General features: G+C 35.8%; 1 protein-coding gene across 3 annotated transcripts in view; it reads right to left on the reverse strand.

The window, feature by feature from the left end:
• Positions 1-20,046, reverse strand: part of NUP153 (nucleoporin 153) — a 74,010-nt gene that overhangs the window by 31,908 nt on the left and 22,056 nt on the right. For all 3 annotated transcript variants that reach the window (XM_045811713.2, XM_045811715.2, XM_045811716.2), the window contains exons 3-11: positions 14,458-14,706; positions 14,202-14,341; positions 13,991-14,119; positions 8,812-8,928; positions 8,674-8,718; positions 8,506-8,562; positions 6,426-6,572; positions 2,788-2,840; positions 2,413-2,539 (exon numbers count right to left, since the gene is read on the reverse strand). In XM_045811713.2, coding sequence (XP_045667669.2) covers positions 2,413-2,539; positions 2,788-2,840; positions 6,426-6,572; positions 8,506-8,562; positions 8,674-8,718; positions 8,812-8,928; positions 13,991-14,119; positions 14,202-14,341; positions 14,458-14,706 — 1,064 coding nt within the window. The remainder of the gene's footprint in view (positions 1-2,412; positions 2,540-2,787; positions 2,841-6,425; positions 6,573-8,505; positions 8,563-8,673; positions 8,719-8,811; positions 8,929-13,990; positions 14,120-14,201; positions 14,342-14,457; positions 14,707-20,046) is intronic.

Genomic DNA, 20,046 nt, shown 5'->3' on the forward strand with positions numbered 1-20,046 from the left:
ATTAGAACTAGGGACAGGAGTTGGGTGAGGCATCCTGGGATGCAAAATTGGCAGTTGGCAGTTGGCCGGAATGAAGAGGGGGTCCAGAGAAGGGAGGAGGTGATAAAGAGGGTTAGACCTTCATAAAGCTCCTCACAGTATACCAAGTAACAAGAACAAAAGTAAGTCAATAAATTTTCACCTCCCTCCCAATGTCTTGATACAGCAAAGTCCCATAAACACGTATCTGTAAGACAGCCAAAACCGAGCTACAGATAGCAAGCTGAACTTCAGCTAAAGAGCTCAGGAATATATTCTTTAAAGTTGAAACTGAAGGGAAATAAGCAAAATTCACAAATCTGTTATCTGGCAAACACCAAAACCAAGATGTTCTCCTCATGCAGGGATAAACTTTAAAAAGCCAGAGACACAAATTTTACTGAGAAATGTAACAGCTCATCTAGAGAACAGGCTATATAATGAGCTATATTACTCAGATACTAATTTCCTTATGTATACAAAGCAAGACAACCCATTTCTTAAACGTCATTTAATCAAGTCTACATGAAGAGATTCAATAAAAGAAAATCGGTTTGCTAAGAAAACTACAAATATTTTTATCCTGTGTCATTAGTGGCATTCAAGACTTTTTCTTTGAAGATAGTAGAATACATGAATACATTCCTTCCCTTCACAACACTCCAGCAGGAGAGCAACACGTAGAACCTCAAGACCAGTCCCGGAGCCGAGACCCCAGCACAATGCCACGTACCACCAGACAGGGGAGGGGACAGAAAGTCCAAGCTGCCAAGGAAGTCACGGTTCTGGTGCCTTCAGAGAGGCACAACTACAAAACTGCTCAACAGGAAAACGGGAGATGAAGGAAATGAAAACGAAAGACTGCCTACTCTAAATAAACCTGGAAAGCATACCAATAGACAGAAAGGAAGCAATACTAACTCGTACAATAATTTCAACCAAAACATGGCTTTAGAGTCAACAGAAACCTATAGAAGATCTCCTATTTAAAAATCTAAAAATTCCTGGGGCGCCTGGGTGGCACAGCGGTTAAGCGCCTGCCTTCGGCTCAGGGCGTGATCCCGGCGTTATGGGATCGAGCCCCACATCAGGCTCCTCCGCTATGAGCCTGCTTCTTCCTCTCCCACTCCCCCTGCTTGTGTTCCCTCTCTCGCTGGCTGTCTCTATCTCTGTCGAATAAATAAATAAAATCTTTAAAAAAAAAAAAAAAATCTAAAAATTCCTAAAAAAAAACTCACGAGTCAATGAAGAAGTTACAAATGAAATATTAATTAGAAAAAAACAAAAATGAAAGCATTATGTATCAGAACTTAAATGACCCAGTTAGGCTGAAATTCACTTGTAAAAAGATTGAAAGAAGGCCTGCATTCAACTCAAAGTAGTTAGAAAATAAATAAAAAGTTAATTTAACCAATCTTCAATTAGTCCTTATCTTATTCAAACTTTCATTTTCAGAATATATACAAAAATCTTTCAAAAAAAAAAATCTTCCCAATGAAAGAAATAATCCAATAAGAAATGGATAAAGGAAGAGAAACCCCAAATGACCAAGAAATTCACAAGAACAGGGCTCCCTCCCTTGTAAATAGGAAATGCAAAATAAAACTCTAATGGCATAACACTTCACACACATCACCTTGGCAAAAACTTAAAAAAAAAAATCCAAAAAATCAAATACCCATAAGGAAAAAGAAAAAGCACACCCACCAACTGTGACGTGGAAGGAAGTATTTAAACTACCTCAGGAGCAACAGGGCAACATCTAATACGTTTGGAGATGTGTATGATCCCCTAGAACCCAGCAAGGCCATCATCCTAGAGAGAAAGCCTAGAGAACACACTGTCTGTGTGCCGAAGCAGAAGTGCATGAACAGTCACTGCAGCACGTACTAGAAATCAACCCACATGCACCCTGCAGAACAGGGCGATAAAGTTTCAGACTGGACAAATCTGTAACAGGGAAATTATACAACTTGAATTATCTTTCACAACATTGATAAATTTCACAAATAATAGGACAAAAATGGCAAGTGAAAAGAGCGCAGTGTTAATCCATTTATGAAACAGGCAAAGCCTAATGATACAATAATATTCCAAAGGTCAAATAATTTCAATTTTAATTCTCTTATTTGAAAAAAAAAAAAGGCTTTTTAGTGGCACCCATGGAATTTAGGGTCCTAGGTTAGGTTTTCTGTGTCATCACAGTGAAGGGAGTATTGAACACACGTACGTGCACGCGCACTCACACTGGGAAGGGACTGCTCTAATGGCAGACTAGTCATTCTTGTGCTGGGTCTCCCCCAAGCCCCATCCCTCGGCCCTCAGGGTCTCCCCTCACCACCACCACACCACAGTTTTCCATGAACTTCAAGAATATAAAGGATAGAACCCTACCTCCTCCTCTGGAGGTTTAGATGCAACAAAGCGCGTTCTCTCTCGTCTCATCTTGCCGCCTCCACTACCTACTCCAGAAGATAAACCATTGGCTGCAGACATACTGAAATTTGGGTAAGAAAAGCCACTAGGCAAAGAAAAAGAAAATTAAAACAAATGATATATTACTCTGGTCCATAACTTGTTAACTAACTGAACACCTAAAAATTAGAACTGCTAACAAGAAAAGAAATATACAGCTGAATGTGATTTTAAAAGCTGACAGATTTGTGTGCATTTTGTTTAACCTTCTTAATCTTCAAAAAAAATACATAAATAAAACACAGACCTTACAAATGAAATATAAAGAAGCTTTAGCTATAAAGACGACATTACCTTTCTCGTTGTTCTCTAGTTTGTCCTGGTGTCACAGGTTTTTCATATCCAGTCTAGAACAAAACGAGCACACCAAATTTACATGCCTGCTTCTTCGTTTTAACTTTCTTAATACCTCCCTTCTGTCCGTCCATTTTAATATTTGAAATCAGGAATTTGATGGGTTTTTAGTTAGTGAATCCTAAAATTTAAGACCCGTACCCTGCTTTCTGAATGGCAACTGAATTACAGCATGATTATACATGTAAAAGATCACTGAGCACACTGCCCGACAAAAAGGTAGTAAGCACACAAATATACTTACAAACCACAAAAATACTTTTACTCATCTCTCATGATGGCCTATTAAATGTGTAAGCAAATTAATAAGGATATTCTCTCTGAAATGATTCTCTGCAATTTAAGTTCCTCCATTAAAAGGATATCATGGCCCTTTGGAGAAATAGCAAAATACAGGACAGGGACGAGAAACTTACAGGATGAGCCTGTATTTTTTTTTTAATATTTTTTATTTGTCTGACAGAGACAGTAAGAGAGCAGAGGGAGGGGCAGAGGGCAAGAATCTCAAGCAGACTCCCCCCCCCCGATTGCAGAGCCCTACTAACGGCTCACTCCCACGACCCTGAGATCATGACTTGAGCTGAAACCAAGAGTTGGATGCTTAACCAACTGAACCACTCAGACACCTGAGCCTTGATTCTTTTATATCAAAAAGCAACTAAGTGTTCAAACACTGAAGGGAAATACAAAGAGGACACAGGAGCCAGTTCAAAGGCCAAATGGGACAATATGAACATCAAAATAAATAATGCCAATAAAGAATTATAATCTATAGAATATGAGAAATAAAGCTGACTTAAAAAACACAGACATAGGGGCGCCTGGGTGGCACAGCGGTTAAGCATCTGCCTTCGGCTCAAGGCATGATCCCGGCGTTATGGGATCGAGCCCCACATCAGGCTCCTCCGCTAGGAGCCTGCTTCTTCCTCTCCCATTTCCCCTGCTTGTGTTCCCTCTCTCGCTGGCTTTCTCTATCTCTGTCAAATAAATAAATAAAATCTTTAAAAAAAAAAAAAAAACGCAGACATAGATAGGTACATAAATGAGAAGAAAACTCTTCCTCCAGGAGGATGTCAATTAATAAATGTAGAAAGAATGGTGGAGTTAGAAAACCACCTTTTGGTAATCTACAAACAATAGATTTAGGTAAAAATTACAATAATGCTAACAACTAAAAGGATATTTATCCTCTCAAAGTTATCTACCCACAAGATACTTATTAACTACAACAGATAAAAAAAAATTACTAGTAACTTTAAACTGGAGAAATCTTACTAACATCACCTTAATAATCACACTGCTACTAATGAGATGAATTGATAGCATGTGCTTCTCGACATGACAATCTGAGAAGAGCTCAGCATCTATTCTTTGATATTATTACCAAAAGTACGCAAGTTGGGGGCCCCTGGGTAGCCCAGCTGGTTAAGCACCCAACTCTTGATTTCAGCTCAGGTCAGGATCTCAGGGTCATTGAGATCAAGCCCCAGGTCAGACTCTGCACTCAGTGCATTGTCTGCTTAAGATTCTCTCCCTCTCTCCTGCCCCGCCCCCGTGCTTGCACACACTCTAAAATAAAAAATAAAAAAATAAAAAGGATAACTGGAATCTAATTATAAGTAAACATTAGACATTCTCAAATTGCAGGACATTCTACATAGTAACTTGTACTTTAGAAATATCGGTTATGTAATACAAAAACAAACAAAAAACCCTAAGGAACTGTTCTAGATTAAAGGAGATGAATAGATATGAAAACTAAATGCAGGGGTGCCTGGGTGGCTCAGTGGGTTAGGCGTCTGCCTTTGTCTCAGGTCATAATCCCAGAGTCCTGGGATCAAGCCCCATGTCGGGCTCTCTGCTGATCTGGGAGTCTGCTTGTCCCTCTCCCTCTGCCCTGCTTGTGTACTCTCTCTCTCTCTCTCTCTCAGTCTCTCTGTCTCTCAAATAAATAAAATCTTTAAAAAAAAGAAAGGAAGAAAACTAAATGGATACATAATCTTGAATTTTTTTCTTCCAGGACAACTGACAACATCTAAATAAAATTTGTACATTAGATAACAGTATTGTACAATATTAAGTTTCTGGTTTTGATAATTATTCTGCATTTATTACATTAAGGGAATTCCCCATCTGTAAGAAATACACAGTAAAGTTAGTAAACTGTGAAGTCCTATAATTGTTCTTACAAAGTCTTTTAAGTCCAAAATTATATTCAAAATATTTTTTAAATTTTAATAAAGCGAATATGATAGTGTTCATGACTGGTGAATCAAGGAGTAATGGGTAAAGACTGTACTATTCTCTCAACTTTAGTTTGAAATTTTTAAATAACTTAGGTTATGAAGATCAAATGAGATTAAATATAAGTAAAGGCATAAAGAGTAAGATACTATGTAAATACATTAAATACAAAAAATATACTTTAGCTAAATAGCACAAGAAAACAAACAAACCCAAACATGGGACATTTTAAGACAACTGGCCTGGTCTCCCCACAAACCAATTTTTGCCTAGCAATTCCGCTCTTAGGTACAAACCCCAGAAAAATGACAACATATGATGACAAAATACCTGTACACAAACATTCACAGTATTATTAGTTACAGTCAAAATATAAAAATAACCCAAATGTCCCTCAGCTGATGAAAGGATAAAATCTAGTATATCCAAACAATGAAATAATATTCAGCCACATAAAAAGGAATAAAGTTCTGATATATACATGGATGAACCTTGGAAACATTATGCTGAGTGAAATAAGTGAGTCACAAAGGACCACATATTTTAAAACTCCATTTATATGAAATGTCCAGACTAAGCAAATCCAGAGAGACAGATCAGTGGTTGCTTAGGGCTGGAGAGGAAGGAGTGGGGAGTGACTACTAACAGGTATAAGATTTTGGGAGGGTGGGGACAATGGTGAGGACAATGTTCTAAAACTGACTGCGGTGATGACTGAACAACTCTGAATATACTAAAAACCACTGCACCACTGTACTTTTCAAACAGGTGAATGTATCTCAATAAAACAGTTATTTTACAGCAAAAACAATGTATTGAGGGTCAAGGCTTGAGATCTAGAAAGACAAAAAAACCAAAGCAATGCATGAGATCTGCTTGGATTTTGATTCAAAAAAGCAACTATAAACAACACTGGAGTGTGGTCTAGATATTATAGAATATTAAGTAGGAATGAACATTAATCTCTTCAGATGTGATAATAAAGAAGAAAGTACTTAGAAAATGCACCTCAAAGTACTTAGGGATGAACAGATATGTTATGTGACATTTTGTTTTCAAATAGTTCAATAACAATACAAACAAAACAGAGATAAAGCAATACTGGCAAAATTATTTAATCTAAACCATGGTATATACTAATGTTACTAGTAAATACTAATTTAGGATTTGATCAAGGTGCTAGCCATTTGAAAGGCATACCAATTTGTAATCACTAACACAAACTTTATGCATTATCTAGTTGCTAGACTGCAATGGTAGAGTACTTGTATCTTACTTATTCTTACTCATTTTAATCAGTATTCAAAGACGAGTGAAAATAAACACATACTCACACTGTGCTTTTTATCTATTCTTTGATTTGTCTTCCTTAATTCACCAGACGGGGTCAGAGATGGTTTAAAATAAACAGTTCGATTTGCTGCTATGGAAACTGGCTTTGGGGTCATCAGTCTCTGAACAGGGGGATACTGAGAGTCCACCTTATAGGTAATCAGAAATTAAAGACAAACCTTTATTTTCATATATGTATAAGTGACACAATCTAAAAATTATTTGGCAATAGCTAATGTCACCTAGAGACTATGAATACTTCTTAGAGAAACACCCAGAGAATGCAAACAAATACTGAAAGGAAAAACTGATAGTAAGAGAACTAAAGGTATATATATTTATAAACTTATACATAAAATTCCAAATGGTTTCACACTTTTCACATATATGTGCACATGCACAAAACAGAAACTATATTCAAAACTGTTCTACAAATCTAAGCTTTTACAGGTTGAATTTTGAATACAGAAACTAAAACTGATTTTGCCACATTTTCCCCAAATTACTTTTTAGATATCCTTCAACTGGAAATAAGATTATTTTTAAACTAGCTATGAAAATAATTGCCAAAAAAAAAAAAGAGCAAACCTCTCTCCAAGTTAATTTTCCTCTATTGTTATTTAAAAACTAAAGCAAAAGACTTAACGGAGTAAAACTCTGTTAAGAATTTCAAATCCTGAAATAAACTGGCATTATTATCTAAGCACACAAGTGTCGTGTCAACAGTCTTTTGCAACAAGGAAACACAGTAAAAGTCCTTTTGGTGTAAGATGACTATAAAGCCAAGAACTTCTACTCTGTCCAAAGACTGTAATACTGTGAATACAGTCCTTTCACTCTGCAGCAGCTGTGGACAACATTGGTTTCCAAGGCAAAGCCTCAGTATATTAGCTCTTCCCTAAATCCTCATCACAACTGTGATCTTATAACTCAATGAGAGTCTATTTTGTAGACTGTTCTGATAACATCTGTGAAACATGAACCACAATATTGTATTCTGGCCTTTATATATCCTAGCACCCATTAATAAAATTCTACTGATACTATACTCAACCCTTTAATAAAACTTTAATCAATGAGAACTTGTATTATGGTACAATTTTTTACATTTACTTCTTTCTAAACAATCTGATATAAAACAGGAGTTTGAGAAAAGCAACTAATGCCATAAATTCATCCCATCACAGTGGTTAATAAATGATTCCTTCTTGCCTGATTACAAATATCTAGGTAATTCTAAAAATTGTAAAGCAACACTATCTGCCCCAAACCTCTCAATTTTAGCCTTTTCTGCAGAATTTCAGTGAAAATAATTATAATTTACCAGTATCGCATATACAGTTCCCATAATTAAGTCAGAAAATTAGGATCATTTCAGTCAGTTACTTCTGGGGGGAAACTGGTGTTGCAATGAAGGCTTTCACAAGTAAGGATCTGGGAATGCTTCCCGGAAGGATACTCAACTAGCTACAAGCATAACTAACAAAAAATACCTCTTTAACCCTATCAAGCACTTTATTTTTCCCACAGCAACCTCCAAAGCTAATTTCAGCCAAATAGAACACACTAAGAAGGGTTATCAAGATACTATAATAGTTATATTTTGTATTAGTTCCCATACCTTGGAACAGTATTTTGGCTGACTAATGAAAGATCCAGCAATCTGAAATTCTATTACACACAACAGATTTGACATGTTTGTTAATGAGGAAACTTTACAAAGATAACTATGTTCAGTGCGGGTTTTAGTCACTGAACTTCTATGATTACTAAACACTGCAAGCACTGTTCACTCCTACTTCTATTTATTGGAAAGTAAGAGTTACTCATAGACTACCGAGATGCTGAAGGTAGAAACACCAAATAACCAAAAAATGTTGACTAAGCATTTACTGCACATACTGCACTGTGCTAAGGCAGGCCATCACAAGAAGCTACAATGTCCAAGTCAAACATTATCTTATCTTTCAAACATGTTCCCTAATGACTATCAAATTCAATTTGTATATTTTACTAACTTAAAAATAAATATAACAAAACTATTGAAACTTTAAGTAAATAAATGCAAAAAAAAAGTTTTACCCTTTCCCTTTTGGCCTGAAAGTCTGCAGTGGTATCTATTCCACTTCTATCCAGAGGCTGAAAAAGTAAAAATACTATTTAGAATAGACTGGAAATTTTGAAGAATAGGACTTTCATCACCAATATATACAAATATATCTCTAAAAAATGGTTTAAAAGTCAACTTACAGAATTCAGGGGAGAAGAAACAATAGATGGAATTCTTTTTGCATCCTGTTAATATTGAAACAGTAACAAAATTAAGATTTTTCACAAAACTCAAATTTTGCCACACACCTGCATTTAATTGTGATTCTAAAAATTTACCGCTAGAGGGCTTGACATCTTCTCTAAAGACTGCAATATTCGCCGAGCTGTTGAACTCGTCACACCATAGGACTGTGCATTGAGCTGCTTAGCTTTCATCTGTCTTCTGACTGGTGCCTATAAAAAACAAACACTGTATTATTTTTTTGGACCGTGAACTCTAAAGCACATATTTGAGGAAATAAAAATATTTACAAAACAGAATGGATATCCAAAGAGAAATAGGATTAATGTGGTAAGAGCAATTTACTTCTTAATGACTTAATGTCATTAAGCATTAAGTTCAACTTTTTTTCTTTATACCTTTACTAAAAAGCCAATTACTTTTACAATCAGAAACAAGTAAGACAGCATGCACCTTGCTACAGATCTGCAGCTATGTTAAATGGGAAAAGTGAGATCACTGGTATAAAATTTTAGCATTACCTTGAGCCATTTATCCCTGATATTTAAATCAAAGAACATTTCTTGTTGAATCACTATGCCATCACTATGTTGTATACCTAAAACTAATATAACACTGTGTGTTCAACTGTAATTCAATAAAAAATACATAAATAAATCAAAGAACTAAGTTAACAAGAACTACATTAAAACATTATTCTCGGTATTAGTTAATTAAATTCCAAGATAACTAAATGAGCCTATAGTCTCTATTGTAAAGGAAATTTAAATTTTTACACTTAACTCACTTCTCAAATTTTGATATAAGAAAAATTTAAACACTCAGGCTATTTCTTCATGACCTTTAACTTTCTTAAAATTGGAGTTAAGAAAAACCTCTTATAAAGAACAGATAAGTACCCTTTAATATGTAAGCAATGTTTACAAATTCCAATTAAAACACTTTCTTTTCTCAAGAATGCATTACAACAATCCAATAACCAAGTGACTACCACAAAACAATTCAGCAATGCTTGATATAAAGATATTATCACAATCTAAACACAACTCAGTTTCTACAAATAGCTCATAATATCTGAGAAACTGAACCATAATAACTACTTGATAAATAATGTTTCTCTGATACCAAACATTGATGATATTTGCAGAGTAGCTGCAATATTCTCCATTGGTTTTATTAAGAACTTGATGCCCATTAAGGATTGCTGATCAGGGCAGAAAATTCAGCAAACATGAGGCAACATTAAAATCCTCTAGGAAAATATGACAGTCTGTCCTGTCACCGGATTCTACTGGCCACTGGCTGCTCAGGGCCTCGATTCACTAATCAATAAAATGGAACTGAATTAGAGAATCTTTAATATATCTCCCATCTCTAACACTCTAGGAAAGGAGTAATGGATTCATCCCAAATGCCAATGATAAACATTTGGAAGCCTGTGCTGAGAAGGATTTTAAGGGTATGTCACGACTTAGCATTAAAAAGTATAAGATTCAATGTAAGAGGGGCGCCTGGGTGGCACAGCGGTTAAGCGTCTGCCTTTGGCTCAGGGCGTGATCCCGGCGTTATGGGATCGAGCCCCCCATCAGGCTCCTCCGCTATGAGCCTGCTTCTTCCTCTCCCACTCCGCCTGCTTGTGTTCCCTCTCTCACTGGCTGTCTCTCTCTGTCAAATAAATAAATAAAATCTTTAAAAAAAAAAAAGATTCAATGTAAAAAAAAAAAGAAGAAATAGCAAGAATATACACTGACTTGGACTATTCTATGAATCATAGGCTTGCATCATCTTATATCCTACTAACACACTTAACTATTATTTTAACTTTTAAAAAAATTTTAAGGGAATAACATGATCCAGTTTAAGCTCTGGAAAAAGCTCCCTGTGTAACTCCAATATCCAGTTAACACTTCCTGAAATAACAAAATATTGCCCTTCATGAACACTTTCAGAAATAAAACTCCTAATTACTGTTGACTATATACATGAAATCATCCTCTAATCAGGAAAGCAAGAAACTAAAGACAAGATAAAATCTTAAAATATACTTGTTTCTATGCCATTGCTATGTTTGTTACGGACTGTCATCTTCACACAGACTCCCCTCACCAAAAGCCTACATACTCTGAATATAATTACTACTCCAACTTTAAAATGTCAAAATCTGTAAAAGTAAGCACAATAATATAAACAAAACAATTTTTATGAGCTTCAAAAAACTCTTAAGGTAAAACACAGAATGGTGGAATTTACCTTGAATTTATTTTTTTAAAAAGTTATCAATTTCCACTTGTTCTTTGCTAATACATATGTAAATACAACTGATTTTCTATATTGACCTTGTATCCTGTGATCATGCTAAACTCACTTGTAAATTCTGATTACTTTTTTTTCCCTTAGGCTTTTCTACGTAGATAAGTACATTGTCCAAGCCTTGCATTTCTTTCTTCTTGCATTGGCTAGGACCTGCAGTACAGCATTAAACAGTAGCAGCGCTAGCAGACATCCTTGTTCTCTTCTGGACCTGAGAAGAGTATTCAGTCTTTCACCATTATTAGTATGATGCCAGCTAAAGATTTTCAATAGATACCATTTATCGGGTTGAGGAGATCCCCATTTATTCCCTGGGCTACAGAAAATTATCATGAATGGACACTGAATTTTGTCAAATGTGTTTTATGCATTTATGGAGATGTTCGTATGGTTTTTATTCTTTAGTTTGTTTACGTGGTAGATCACATTAACTTTCAAATGTTGAGCCAACCTTGCATTCCTGGGATAAACCCTACTTGTTCATTAAATAATATCCTTTTTATATATGGTAGATTCAATTTGCAAACATTTGTAGAGAAGGTTTGGGTCTGTAATTCATTAGAAATATTGGTCTGTGGCTTTTGTATAATGCCTTTGTCTGGTTTCAGTATCAGGGTAATGTTTGCCTCATAAATATGATGGGAAGGTACCTTCCTATTATATGGAGAAGTTTGTGTAGAACTGGTATTCTTTCTTTCTTAAATGTCTAGTAGAATTCACCAAGGAAGTTATCTGAGCCTGAAGTTTTCTTTGCTGGAAGGTATTTTAACTACATATTCAATTTATTGAACAGACTATTTGGGCTACTCTATCTTAACTTAATATCAAATAACATGAAATACTTAGGTATAAATCCAACAAAATATGTGCAAGTTCTGTGTGATGAATACTACAAAACACTGATAAAAGAAATTTCAAAAAAAAACAAACAAATGGAAGCCATGCTGTGTTCAATGATTGGGAGATTCAAGTTTATTAAGATGTATATTCTCCCTAAATTCATCTTTAGACTCAATGCCAGTAGATTGTAGAAACTGGTAATGTGATTCTAAAGTTATGAAAAAGTGAAAGATCTAGGAAAGCCAAAATAAGCTTGTAAAAGAACAAAGTTGGAGGACTCATATTAGTGATTTCAAGATTACTGTAAAGCTACAGTAATCAAGAGAGTTTAAAGTTGGCCAGAGGATACATAGAAAATAACAAAATCAAGAAACAGAGCCACATATATGGTCAAGTGATTTTCAAACAAAGATGCAAAGGCAAAGCAATGTAGAATGTATAACTTTTTCAGCAAATGGCACCGGACTGAAAAATTGGACATCCTTTATGTTAAAAAAAAAAAAAAAGAATCTTGATCTCTACCTCATGACATGACACATACCATAGACAAAAATTAACAAAACAGATCAGAAGCCTAACATTAAAACCTAAAACTATAACGCCTCTAGAAAACACAGAAGAAAATCTGTGATGCTAGCTTAGGCAAACATGTCTTACATACTACACCAAAAGCATGAGCCACATAAGAAAAAAAAAATTATATATATATATACATATATATACTGAATGCCATCAAAAGTAAAAAACTTCTCTTCAAAAGACTTAAGCCAGGGCATGGAAGAAGAGGTTTGCATAACATATATCTAATAAAAGACTTAATTAAGGAATAACATACTCTCAAAACTCATTAATAAGAAAACAACCCTATTAAAATTGGGCAAGGGGAGCCTGGGTAACTCAGCTGGTTGAGGGTCTGACTCTTGATGTTGGCTCAGGGTCATAAGATCGAGCCCCACACTGGGCTCCCGGCTCAGCTGGGAGTCTGCTTGAAAGTCTCTCCCTCTGCCCCTCGCCCCTTTCACGTGCGTGTGCACTCTCTCTAAAGATAAACTAACAAATCTTTAAAACAAAAAATGGGCAAAAGATTTGAACAGATGTTTCACCAAAGATGATACATTTATGGCAAATAAGCACACAAAATGACACTTGGTTTCATACATAAAAACCATAGTAATGTGGAGTTACCACTACATGCCTATCAGAATGGTTAAAATTTAAAAAAAAACAAAAAACAAAGAACTGATGACAAGTGCTGCCCAGAACATTCACTGCTGAGGATGCAAAGTGGTACCAGCCATTCTGGAAAACAGTTTGGCAATTTATTATAAAGTTTAATGTATACTTAACCATTAAGACCCAGCAGCCAACTTCTAGGTATTTACCCAAGAGAAATGAAAATTAACGTTCACACAAAATGTTCACAACCACTTTAATCATAACTGCCCCAAATCAACAACAACCCAACTGTCCTGTCACTACTGAATGGATAAATTACACCTCAGCAATAAAAGTAACTACTGACATAGGCAAAAATATATATTAAATCTCAGATACATCATGCCTTATAAGTAGAACGAGCCATATTCAAAAGGCTAGAAACTATTATTGATTAAAATTAAATGATGTTCTGGAAACATCGAAACTACAGGGAAAGAAAACAGATCAGTGGTTGCCCCAGAGTGGAAAGCAGAAAGAGGAGTCAACTACAGAGGGGCATAAGGTAACATTTGGGATGCTGGAAATGTTTATTCAATATTTTGCAGAGTGGGTACACAATTGTATGTATTGTTAAAATTCAATTACTCTAATAAGTTTTACTATACATAATTTACACCTCAATTTTTTTAAAAGGAATATTAACTTCTACATTAATTCCTAAAGCACAGACGCATAAAACACACTCACAAACATAATGAATAAATATTCATTTAGGTCTAAAATAATGTTCAAGTAGTCCCTAAATGAAAAGAATGTTTTAATGCATAGTTCCATCACTTTACCAAAAAATAACCAAACCACAACTCCACTTGAGGTCCATTAGTTACTTGTCAATTATTATTATTATTATTATTACTACTACTACTACTACTATAGAAAATTCTCAGTCCTTCTATTCAAACCAACCTGATACGGTGTGTCTCGTAGTTTAGGCTGTCTTACAGCAGCTGCTGCCCCACCATACATTGTTTTTCCAGGATAAAAAGGAGAATCTCCAAGTTGACTTGTTTTAAGGATTGAAGAATTCCCAAGTGACTGCACAGAAACACAACAATAAATTATGACCAATAAACACTCAAAATCGAATGTGATTATATCAAATCCTAGTAGTACTCACAGGGGAAAGTGTTCCAAAGGCAGACAAGTTGAATGCTGGTTTTTTTGAGCTGGTGGCAGTGTGCTGTGAGAGAGAAGGAGTACGTTCAGCCTCTGGGGACCACAGAGGTGGCACTGAAGAGTTCTTTGTAACAGCTATATCTGAAACAAAAGTATGCAATGCATAGTAAGAGCACTAATTACAAGAAAAGGGAAATTACAAGTCAGAAAAAACTCATCCCATGAAATTTAACTTCACTACCAAATGCCAAGAATACCTTTATCAGAAGCTCTTGAAGAAAAACCACTGGTAGTTGAGATGTTATCATCATCATGCTGAGAGGTAGAATCTTTAATTTCCTTTACAAGGGAAAATCCAGAACTGCCAATTGGGAATGCCGAGGATGTAGAGGGCTGACAGTGTAATGCAGGAGATTCCAACATGGAGAAGTTCATATGGCTCCGATGAAGAGAAGGCCTTGTTAATACATCTGGGTAATTTGAAGAAGTACTAGTTGTTGAGGGTTCTTTAAAAAAACAAACAAACATTATGAATATACAGCTTAGAAAAAGCAATATCACAACAAAATGGTGTTTAAAAAACATACTATATAATAAATATAGCTTCGATTCAAGTCACTGAAGCCTCCCACAATAAGCCCAATTTAGTTATTCTTTAGCCAAACAAGGTTTCATCTAACTGCAATGAATTTACTTAACCTAGTATCAAACCATGTTTCAGGGTTCTCATACGACTTCTGAAAGTGCATGGTCCTTTATTTTCCTTGAATTGATATTATAAAACTTGCTCGTAAAAAATAAAATCAAAAAAGCTATATAAGAAAGTCATAAAACAAAAAGGATGTCTGGTTCCTCCAGAAATAACCACTATTAAATTTGTATATCCTCCCAGATATTTTATATGCATACATAAATGTTTTCTGTAATTATATCATCACATCATGCAACCAGGTCTAGGACTGGTTTTTCCATTTACCAATATAATTAATTGTCTCTATATACAAAGCATTCCCTTTAAAGACCACATTGTATTTTATCGTCATTGACTATATTATGTGATTATTTTCCCAATGCTCAAACATGTATGCTCTGATATCTGCATACTTTTCAGAGTATTCTTTTGGATTAATCCATGGTTCTCTAAGAATATAACAGAAACATGAAGAGAAATTATTAAACAAATACTTTTAAGCTACCCACAAGAATATCTGATTCTGTAAGCCTAAGTTGAGCCCCTAAAGCTGCTTAAGTATCCAAGGTATGAGATTCAGTGTGATAAACAATTATATGTGGAACTGCTCTGTCAGACTGGATCAGAGTGTGTGCTCATTTTTGCTTATGAGACATACTGTGATCTTGTCAAGTTATACTCCCACAAACAGCAAATGACAATGTACACGTCCACTATCCTAACACTGGATATTAACCTTTTCTGATTTCTGTCAATCTCCTATGTCAAATGGCATCATTATTTTACTTGCATTTACTTAAATGAGAGGGATACTGAGCATCCTTCCCTATATTCATTGGTCATTTATATTTCTTCTATTAATTGCTTACTGATATAGTCCCTCTTACTATGAAGATCAGTGAAATCTAATTTTTGGTAAGATACTGTGATATGATCTGAAATACTACAACTAATTTTTCACCATTGGTTGAACCTATTCATTTTAATGAGGTCTTTCGTAGCACAGAAAATAACTTGTACCTTGTTTACAAAGACTTCTACCGTTCCAAAACTGTAAGAAATTAAAAATTTTACTCATTTTTTTGGTACTGTACTGTTACTTTTATTTCAATATAATGTTGAATCTTGAGTCCATCTGGAATCAGTTATGATGTAGTAGTGAAAGAATGATTCAGCTTTTGTTTTCCAAATGGTTAGCCTGTTCAAATTCTAAAATAGCCTTCTTAAACAAGCTATCTCTTAATCACTGATTGAGAAACCAGAACTACCACAATACTAAATTCCAAAAGGCTTTTCACTCCTTCGCCCGGTGATATATCTGTACCAGCATGATAATGTTTCACCTACTCTAACTTTAGAACACATTTAGTAACTGTAAAAGTTACTCCAACATACCCCCACATTCCCCTTATTCTTTTTCAGAATCTCTCTATTCATCTTCAGGTATATTTTCAATAACTTTAAAATGATTTATCAAGTTTACAAAAGACTGACAGGCTGGAATAACTGGGCCTCCAGACTAGCCCTTCTATAATGTAAATAATTATTATACTGGACAAAATATGAGACAGCTTTCAGACAATATAAAATAGCACTCAAAAACAGGAAAACTCAAAGTAAATAGAAAACTCAAAAAGTGAGCCCTATCACTATCCTGCTCTCTACCTGGGTACATTTTTGGACCTGGAAGAGAAAACTGGAGGCCAAGCAGAACATGGCAGGCAGAAATCAAATTAAGGGCAGTGGACAGTAGAAAACTGGTTAGGGTGGGGCCTTCAGAAGTCCAAATGGGAGTGTCCAGACTATCCATGCACAGAGTAAGACCATCTAAGGCTTACCAAATACCAGCTGCTATAGAGTTGAGAAAACAGACACAGTACTAGGGGACAAGCAGTGCTAAGGACATAGAAGCTACAGTGTTGCCAGAACTTATCCCATGAAAGCACCTCCTTAAATTCATGGCAATCAGCTGAGATGTTGGAAACACTTCCCCATGAAACTAGGGATGATGTCCTAGAACAAGACCTACAGTAGACTCATCCTAAAAAGCCAAAGGGGAAACAGTTTGGAGGCTAAGTTCTACCACGTTAAACACCTTGGACCTTCCACAGATACACATTAACAAAACATAAAACTGAGTTTACAAAGTTCAAAATGATCACTTAATAATCAATACTCACACAATAATCAATACTCCTCAGGGGAAGATAACAGTATCCAGAATCTTTACATATATTATTCAAAATGACAATATTTAGGCAGAAACTATTTGATATATATAAGAAAAATGCCATCAATAGTGGGGGGAAAAGCAGTCAATAGGAACTGGACATAAGATAGCCAATTTAACCTTCACAAAGGCTTTAAAACAAGTATTTTAAGGGCACCTGGGTGGCACAGTCAGCTGAGCACCTGACTCTTAGTTTCAGCTCAGGTTGTGATCTCAGGGTTGTGAGATCCAGCCCCATGTTGGGCTCTGTGCTCAGCAGGGAGTCCGCTTGAAATTCTCTCTCCCTCTCCCTCTGCCCCTCCCACTTGTGCTCTCTAAATAAATAATCTTTAAAAAATAACAATGAGTATTTTAAGTATGTTCAAAGTTCCTAAAAGATTCATTAAAATTATTTGATCTGGATTACACTAAAGTTAAAAGATTTTATTTTTTTTAACTATTTGAGAGAGGAAGGGAGGGAAGGACGGAGAAGGGAAGGGGGAAAAGGGGCAGAGGGAAAAGCAGACTCCCTGCTGAGCAGGGAATCCAATGTGGGGCTCGATCCCAGGATCCTGGGATCATGACCTGAGCTGAAGGCAGACACTTAACCGACTGAGCCCCCCAGATGCCCCCAGTTAAAAGATTTTAAAAAGGTAGTACTATCATGCCCAGCATTGTTTTACTACTGACTTTTCCCTTTGTTCAGGTCTCCTTAATGTCCCTCAGCAGAATTTATAAGAATTTCTTCTTCTAGAGTACCATATACTTCTTAAGTTTATTATTATACAGTTTTGTTGTTTGTTATTATAAGTGGGATCCTTTCTTCCTTCATACTTTTTACTGGTTACTGCTTAGGTAAGAGTTATTGGGTATTTTTCCTATTATTAACTTTGTGATTAATTTCTACAATTCTCTTATTCCAACAAGTTTTGCTTTGTTTTTTTAATCAAGTTGCTTAGGTTTCTCTGGGTATTACTGGCAAGCAAGGATCATTTTGCCTCCTTCTTCCCAATACTTACACATATACACACATCCTCTATAGTTACATCTTTAATATCTAGAAATAGTGATGATGGGCTTCCATCTTACATCTGATTTTAACAGGAATGTTTCTTAATGTTTCACCATTACATGTGATTCTGGCCTTTGGATGACAAACATGTTATAGAAGTGGTAGTCTCCAATTTCTAAATGAAATAAAGAAGAATGGGCTTTAAGTTTTAGCAAATGCCTATTAAGTATCTACCAGAAAGAAAAAAATTAAAAGATCTTCTCACCTATAAATATGCTAAATTATATTAGTAATTCCCTCATGATGAATGATTCCTTACTCTTCCCAGTGAGTAAGAAGATTCTACTTCTCGGGCGCCTGGGTGGCTCAGTCGTTAAGCATCTGCCTTCGGCCCAGGGCATGATCCCAGAGTCCTGGGATCAAGTCCCACATCAGGCTCCTCCGCTGGGAGCCTGCTTCTTCCTCTCCCACTCCCCCTGCTTGTGTTCCCTCTCTCGCTGGCTGGCTGTCTCTGCCTCTGTCAAATAAATAAATAAAATCCTAAAAAAAAAAAAAAAGATTCTACTTTTCTTTAAGGTGCTGCTGGACTGTATCTGCTACTCTGTAATTTTCTTCCCAAAAGTATGTCTTCAAAAATACTTAACAGCATAAGCAATACAAAACAATTCCGTGTTAGTTTCAAAGTACTATTATGCAAAAAATAAGATGCAGATAAAAACACTTAACTAGGACTAGAAGGAGATATCAACTTAATAAAAGCCATATATGAAAACTCATAGCTAACATCAAACCCAGTGGTGAAAGAGATTTTCCTCTAAAATCAGGATCTGCTCTACCCACTTCTATTTAACTCAGTTTAACTCTGTACTGGAAGTTCTAGCCAGAGTAGTAAAGGCAAGCAGAAGAAAGATATCCAAATTAGAAAGGAAGTAGTAAAATATCCCTAATTCACAAATGATATAGATTATACGTAGAAACTTCTAAATATTACACACACATACACACACACACAAACACTGCTGGAATAAACAAATTCAGCAAAGTAGCAGATGTACAAAACCAATACATAAAAATGAGTTGTGTTTCTATACACTAACAATGCACATTCTGAAAAGTAAAATAAGAAAACAATTCCAGGGGTGCCTGGGTGGCTCAGTTGGTTAAGCTTTGCCTTCAGCTGAGGTCATGATCCTGGAGTCCTGGGATCAAGCCCCGCATCAGACTCCCTGATCAGTAAGGAATGTGCGTCTCCCTCTGCCCCTCACCCTACTCTCGGTCTCTCTCGCTCTCTCAAATAAATAAATAAAACATTAAAAAAAAGAAAAGAAAAGAAAAGAAAAGAAAACAATTCCATTAACAACAGCATCGGAGAGAATAAAACACTTAAAAATTAACCAAGGGGGGGCGCCTGGGTGGCTCAGTCAGTTAACTGTCTGCCTTCAGCTCAAGTCATGATCCCAGGGTCCTGGGATCGAGCCCCACATTGGGCTCCTTAGTCAGCAGGGAGCCTGCTTCTCCCTCTCCCTCTGCTGCTCCCCCTGCTTGTGCTCTCTAGTTCTGTCAAATAAATAAAGAAAATCTTAAAAAAAGAAATTAACCAGAGGTGAAAGACTTGAACAATGAAAACTATGAAACATTGCTGAAAGAAATTTAAGACATAAATGGAGACATCCACGTTCTTACATCGAAGGAACTAATACTGCTAACATGTCAATACTACCCAAAGCAATCTGCAGATTCAATATAATGCCTTTCAAAAACCCAATGACATTTTTCTCAAAAATGGAAAAATACATCCTAAAATTCTTATGGAACCTTAAGAGACCCTTAAAAGCCAAAATAATCTTGAAAAGGAACAGTAAAGTTGGCAGTCTCACGCACTTTCTGATTTCAAAACTTATCACAAAACAGTAATCAAAATAGTGTGGTACTGG

The sequence above is a fragment of the Ursus americanus genome, chromosome 32 (genome assembly GCF_024610735.1).
Source record: "Ursus americanus isolate L20-20 chromosome 32, mUrsAme1.1.p, whole genome shotgun sequence".
Lineage (NCBI taxonomy): Eukaryota > Metazoa > Chordata > Mammalia > Carnivora > Ursidae > Ursus > Ursus americanus.